The sequence below is a fragment of the Centroberyx affinis genome, unplaced genomic scaffold, assembly GCF_046629955.1.
Source record: "Centroberyx affinis isolate AG114_WGS23_722 - 3 ecotype Tasmania unplaced genomic scaffold, CSIRO-AGI_Caff_v1 ptg003208l_1, whole genome shotgun sequence".
In the NCBI taxonomy this organism is placed as follows: domain Eukaryota; kingdom Metazoa; phylum Chordata; class Actinopteri; order Beryciformes; family Berycidae; genus Centroberyx; species Centroberyx affinis.
The window spans coordinates 155,657-161,907 of record NW_027281247.1 but is presented as its reverse complement, the minus strand read 5'-3'; the positions used below and the strand labels follow the sequence as shown (position 1 = coordinate 161,907).

General features: G+C 39.4%; 1 protein-coding gene across 1 annotated transcript; it reads left to right on the top strand.

The window, feature by feature from the left end:
* Positions 1 to 4,745, top strand: dhrs9 (dehydrogenase/reductase (SDR family) member 9). The gene is made up of 5 exons (XM_071538136.1): positions 1 to 141; positions 1,094 to 1,413; positions 1,739 to 1,997; positions 2,106 to 2,269; positions 4,376 to 4,745. Exons 2-5 carry the CDS (start codon positions 1,101 to 1,103, stop codon positions 4,597 to 4,599), a joined length of 960 nt encoding a protein of 319 aa, XP_071394237.1. The 5' UTR covers positions 1 to 141; positions 1,094 to 1,100; the 3' UTR covers positions 4,600 to 4,745.
* The last annotated feature ends 1,506 nt before the right edge of the window (positions 4,746 to 6,251 follow it).

Here is a 6,251-nt window from a genome sequence, read left to right as displayed (position 1 = left end):
CAGCCGCTACATCACGGAAGTTAGAGGGGAAAAGGGGAAAATATCAATATATCTCCACAGTGTTTCCACTGGAGGCTCAGGGCCTGCGTGTCTGCCACGTTCAACGCCGAAAACATAACGACATTAAGCATCGATTTTAATGTAAGTTTGGGTTTTTGTTTTGTTTTTTGCATTAACGTTCTTGGGCGACTTCAATGCAAAGGTGTAAATCTTTCAGGTATCAGGTTTCAGGCAAGGCTTCATCTTTATTTTCAGCTTTGTTTATTTTGAACTTTGTGTTTTTTGCGTAAATACCACGAAATGATAAACTGTGGCCATGTGATTATAATTTATAATAGTAATAATATAGCTAGGCCATTCCAGAATCTAGGAGGTCTGAAGCCAAATTACTGATTGATGTTTTCAGTGTAGACTTTGATCCAGTCAATAGAGACAGCAGGCTGTGATCTGGGCGAAAGGGTATGTGATTAATCTTGGTGCAAGATAGCCGTGCCTTACCAAGAAATCAGTATACAATTTTAAAATAATTAAAACAATTAAAACCAAGGGTCACTTTTCCCAGATCACAAAAGGATTAAAGACTGCTTAATTTTTATAAATATTTCTATTTATACAGTATATTCTGACCTGATCTGGATCAATGAGATCTAATATCAAACAGCCATCATGAAAAGGGATTGCTTTAACTCTTGCTTAAATGTGCCAAATGCGCCAGCACAGCAACCAGATCTACTCTGAACAAGAGAGTATACAGAGTGATTTTATTGGGTTTCCATGTGTGGAGGTTGTGTGAAGGTATAGTCTAGCCACTCTTAGAAATTGCCTTGCAGATTTAAAGTGCTGGATGTGGCAGAATAATATCATATTCTAACGTGCTTATTTCGCATGATAAAAAAAAGTCATGCCCTATGGAGCCGTCTTGTCTTCTGAGTATTTAACTCATTTGGAGCCTCATTCATTACTAATAAATGAAAAAAAAAGTTAATGTGATTTATTTTCTATATGTATTAATTCTCTGACAGTTTAATTTTTTAGGAAACCATCCATCTGTTAACAGCACAGTATAATATGTTGGTTTCTTCTTTGCCTTTAGAAAAGAAATGTTTCTGTATATCTTGGGCCTGGTGGCTCTTTGGTTCCTGTATCGCTGGTACAAGGAAGCCCAAAGAGTGCCCAACAAGTCGGAGAAATACGTCTACATCACCGGCTGTGACTCTGGGTTTGGGAATCTCCTTGCGAGACACCTGGACAAGCTAGGCTTCCGTGTGATTGCAGGCTGTTACACTGAGAAGGGCGAGGATGAGCTGAAAAAGGTTTGTACTGACAAACTGACACCCATTCACCTGGATGTCAGCGACTCTGAAAGTGTCAGCAGGGCAGGAGCTCTCATTAAGACTCTGGTGGGAGAGAAGGGTAAGTGGCGTTTAGGGATATATCTGTCATATATATCTATATCTGTCACATTGTTAACATTTTGTATTTCATTTCATGGGTATCATGTTCATCCCAAATACTAGCCAAAAGACTTTCAAAATTCATGTAAGGTTGAAGTATGTAGTGCTGATGATGTATTTCAAATTAACACTGCCAGGAGCCATGGTTTCTCTGACACAACCTCACCTGCAGGCAGTATTCTCACTACTGGGTGTAGCAAAGTGGCATGTAAGTGCATGCAGGTGAGGAATGTCACTCTGTATTAAGGAAGATCTCCTTGTGTTGATGTTGGTTGATGCTGCAGGACTGTGGGCTGTCGTGAACAATGCCGGCATCTCTGTGCCATCTGCTCCCACTGACTGGCTCACCATAGAGGACTACAAGTCTATGCTAGCTGTCAATCTGAATGGAGTCGTTGATGTAACGCTGAGTGTCCTCGCTCTAATCAAGAAGGCCAGAGGCAGGGTGGTGAATGTTGCCAGTGTGTTTGGGCGAGTCAGCCCATTTGGTGGACCCTACTGTGTGTCCAAGTATGCCGTGGAGTCCTTCAATGACAGCCTGCGGTGAGACTAGCTGCAAGTGTCTAATGCCATAGATAAATGCTACTCACTTTAGCATCTCATCTCATGGACTGTTCATGACTTGTAGCAAACCTCATTTCTGTCTTTCAGGATAAACATGACACACTTTGGAGTCAAGGTCCTGTGCATTGAGCCGGGGTTCTTCAAAACAGCTGTGTCTGATACATCACTTCTGAAGAAAAACCTACAGAAACTCTGGGATAATTTACCTCAGAGTGTGAAAGATGACTATGGACAGCATTACTTGGAGCAAAGTGAGTTTCTATGACAGTGTTAGGGGTGTGATGCCCACTGTTGCCACCCATGGTAAAATATATGCACTCATGATGTTTTTTTTAATGAAAAAAATCATTGCATTTTAAATGAGTGTAGATAGTAATCCACAATACATTCAGTTGTGTAGGGAATGTCCTAGTATTTATGTAAGGAATAGGAGTCTTTTCACACAGTGACACTGATCATGAAGAGTTATATAATTTTCATAAAGTGGCACAAATGGTAAGATAAATATTCCTACAATGTCTAAAAATCAGTCTCATATCAGTCTCATAAAGTTAACCATCAATTTGAAATATCAACTAACAATTGAATAATTATTATTGAAATTTCAATATTAATAGTTCATCTCAATTAAAATACAATAATATACCTTCAGTTAACACTAAAGTAATAATATTGGTAATTTAACTAAGGGTTGAAGGATAAAGTGAGGACTTTAACAGCAGAGGTTGGTTCATTCATGCATTCTGTAATACAGACACAAGACCCTTTTGTATAAACACACAATTTATTGATTAAAAGTAACACAAACTACTACAAATTATTTACAAGAGTATGGGTGTGAGTGTGCGTGGGTCCTTAACTATAGGTATGTATGAGCATGCTGGCCACATGACCAGGTCCTGGCCCTTTGTTAGAGAGAACAAAGGGTCGTAAACCATAGGCCTAGATGGAGGGAAAGCTGTGTAGGCCTGGTGGAGTTGGTAAACTAAGTTGAATGAGAATTCAGGGATTTTATCTAACAATAGACTATGAGTAAATAGAATAACGATATATTCTTTGCTGTTATGAGATCATGAAGTTAGATCATGTTAGTTAAAATACACGCAAACCCTAAGTTTGGGTGTATTTTAACTATCTAACATACGGGATGGCTATTTGGTGTAAACCGACTAACAGTTTGTAACTATAATACATATCAACAATTCAGCATTAGTAAACAGTTTACATTCACTTCATTGAAAATATATATGTCATTTTCCTAATGCTGTTGCTATGCTATATGCCCAGTTGTTACAGTCTTACTTGGAGTCCTTTGTCGCGTTGTGAGCGGTTCAAAGCTTGCGGTTTCAAAACTCTGGTTTTCCAGGGAAAAGGATTGCTCTGTTGTGTCCTGATGTCTGGGTTGGTGATCCAGCGGTGTTTCTCTCTGTTGGCCACATCTGTTGCATGTGGAAGAAAAGGGAGAGAGTTGTGTGCGCTCCTCAGCACGTCGTAGGCTTCTGGTGTAGGCCTCTGGTTCGGTCCTGGTTCTGGTCACTCTGCTCTCTTAGCAGAGGAAAGTTCCTTTCACGTCCGCAGGTTGCTTCTGCAGGGAAGAGAGGGTAGGCTGCGCGTATTCACTCCGTTTTGGAGGAGACAGTACAGGCCTTGGGCCTGCAGGAGAAGGGACACCAGTCCTTCTGTGCAGCCACCAGGAGAGAACTCAAGGGGAGCCCCAAAGGGCTTGAGAGACCGAGCAGTAAGAGCAGCAAAGAGAGTAAGAGCGTAAGAGCGTAAGAGCGAACAATGGCAGCACTTGGTTTTTAAGGAAGGTGATTTCACACCTAGGTGTGAAATGACTCGCAGCCTATCAGGGCACGGTTTTGGGTGTTCAGGGGGGTTACCACAGGAAACAGTTGTAGTTCTTTACATAGGGAACTGTAGTTTTCAGGACGGCTGAGGGATTGTACCTACAGTTGTTTAAAGGTTTACATACAGTATATACTGTATATATATATATGTGTGTGTGTGTGTATATATGTGTATATATATACGTATATAGTTTTTTTCCTCCCCATTTTTTCCCCTCTTCCTATCTTTTTAATAGGTTATGCTATAATTATTTTATTTAGATTCATTAAATGTATTACATGTATTTTAACTGTGACATCAACCTGCCAAGGGACAACAGATGAAAATTAGCCTGGTGGTTAAATCTGGCATATGTACATTTGGTTTTACATGTTCATTAATATGCACTCTCCCTGTTAAATAAATAAATAAATCATAACTACAATGTTTAATTTTGATGAGTTCTCTCATGTCCGTATCAAATGTAAGTCAACAACACATTAATGAAGGCAGTGCTTCTCTTTCAGCGTGTGAAAAGATGGAGGAAAGGTTTAGCCTTTTGACGGATGGGGACCTGATGAAGGTGGTCAGCTGCATGGAGCACGCCGTCTCTGCCATTCACCCTCGCACTCGCTACTCTCCTGGATGGGACGCCAAGCTCTTCTGGTTGCCGTTGTCCTACATGCCAACCAGCATCTCAGACAGAATTTTCCTCAAAGACGCAATCAAGCCAAAAGCATCTGTGCTGTAGTTTGTTTTTTCTGTCAATTAGATCAATTAGGGAAAGTTATGCCTTGATATGACGATCAATCACATGTGCCTTTTCATTTCACTGTACTTTAAAAACAGCAGTGACTTTTGATATTGATTTTACAGGATCTGTGTTTGTCTTCAATTTCACAAATGATAGTATCAAATAAAAATATCATGTATGAAAAAAATCCTCTTCGGTTGCCCATTATGTCTGTAACATGACCGCCACAAACTTAATCATGGATGCCCTCTTGGCTGTAAGATAATTGATTTTATAGATGAGCTGTAGACAAAACCCCATCTCAGGCATGTGATGACCTTTGACCTCTGCCAGGCACCTACATTAAGCCCCAGTGAAGTGTGTATTGTTGTGAGCACTGGCCCTGATACCACTCACTCATCTTGTTTTTGACCTTTAACTTAGTCCTGCACCTCTTTGTCAAGTTAAAGTTTAACAACCACTCGAGATATAATATCTTGTAGCACTGTTGTCCTTGACACACTTTGACACTTATTTAAATGCTTCTCTTCACACCTACTCTTAAGATACGTAACATCAACTTCTCTCAGTATTAAGTATAGAAACAGAAACAAGTGAAATAGAAATATAAAAACAGTCTGTTATGCAGTCTCCAGGCTGAGGAGAGATAATGTAGAAATGCAGTGTTATCACAGTGGATTTTTGGTAAAAGAGGATTGCAGTTATCAGAAGCAATGGTTATTTAAGCCAGTGTATTGTATTACACAATCACATGCTTGGGAAATGTTCAGTTGTGTTATTGGTTTCCAGTATGGACCTTTGACACTGCAGTCAAATTGAAGCCGCTCCACAAACTATCAGCTGAAACGCACCTGGAGCAGACAAGTTTGACTGAGCAAGGATCTGACTACTTCACTGCATTTTTTTTTATTACATATATATATATTCTTGATGAAGAGGACACATCCACATTTCAGGCACTGCAGCTATGGTATGTTTAAATTGTGATCCATGTTCCAAACCGAAGTTAATGTTCAATTGCTTTGTTGCTTGTAAATATGTAATCTGAACAGCCAGCATATGAACAGTGATGTTTAAACACGTCTTTTTTAATTTAACACAAAATAAGGAATGGGTGACAGGCAGTGGTGGACTAATTTTATGATTGACTTCCAAAGTGACAGGCAGTGGACTCATTTTATGGTTTATTTCCAAATCTCTTTACACACTAACTTGATGTGCACAGATGCCATCTGGTGGTCAGTTGCATTATCTGTCTAAAAGAGCAGGTCTGTGTCATAAACACATTTTCCATATAGTCACAACAAAGCTTAAGCTATTCAGATTCTATGTGCATGTTTATTTTTAATGATTTTATTTTTGAATGATTAATGATTGAGTTGATATGGGGGGATTTGCAGTGTGTGTGGAGTAGGTTAATGTCAGAGAAAGGTGTAAAAAAAAACAACAACAGATTTTAATAAAACGTTGTGACTCCCATGCCAAGTGTTTGTGTAGTAGGTGCAATGCTATTACTCATGCCCAATAATATTATAATCCCTCTGTATAACAGTCATCTAAGCTCGATAGATAAGGATTACTGAGAGGGGACTGGAGGGCGCAGACATGCAACTTAATTCATATTGTTAATCATTTATTGTAATAGCCCA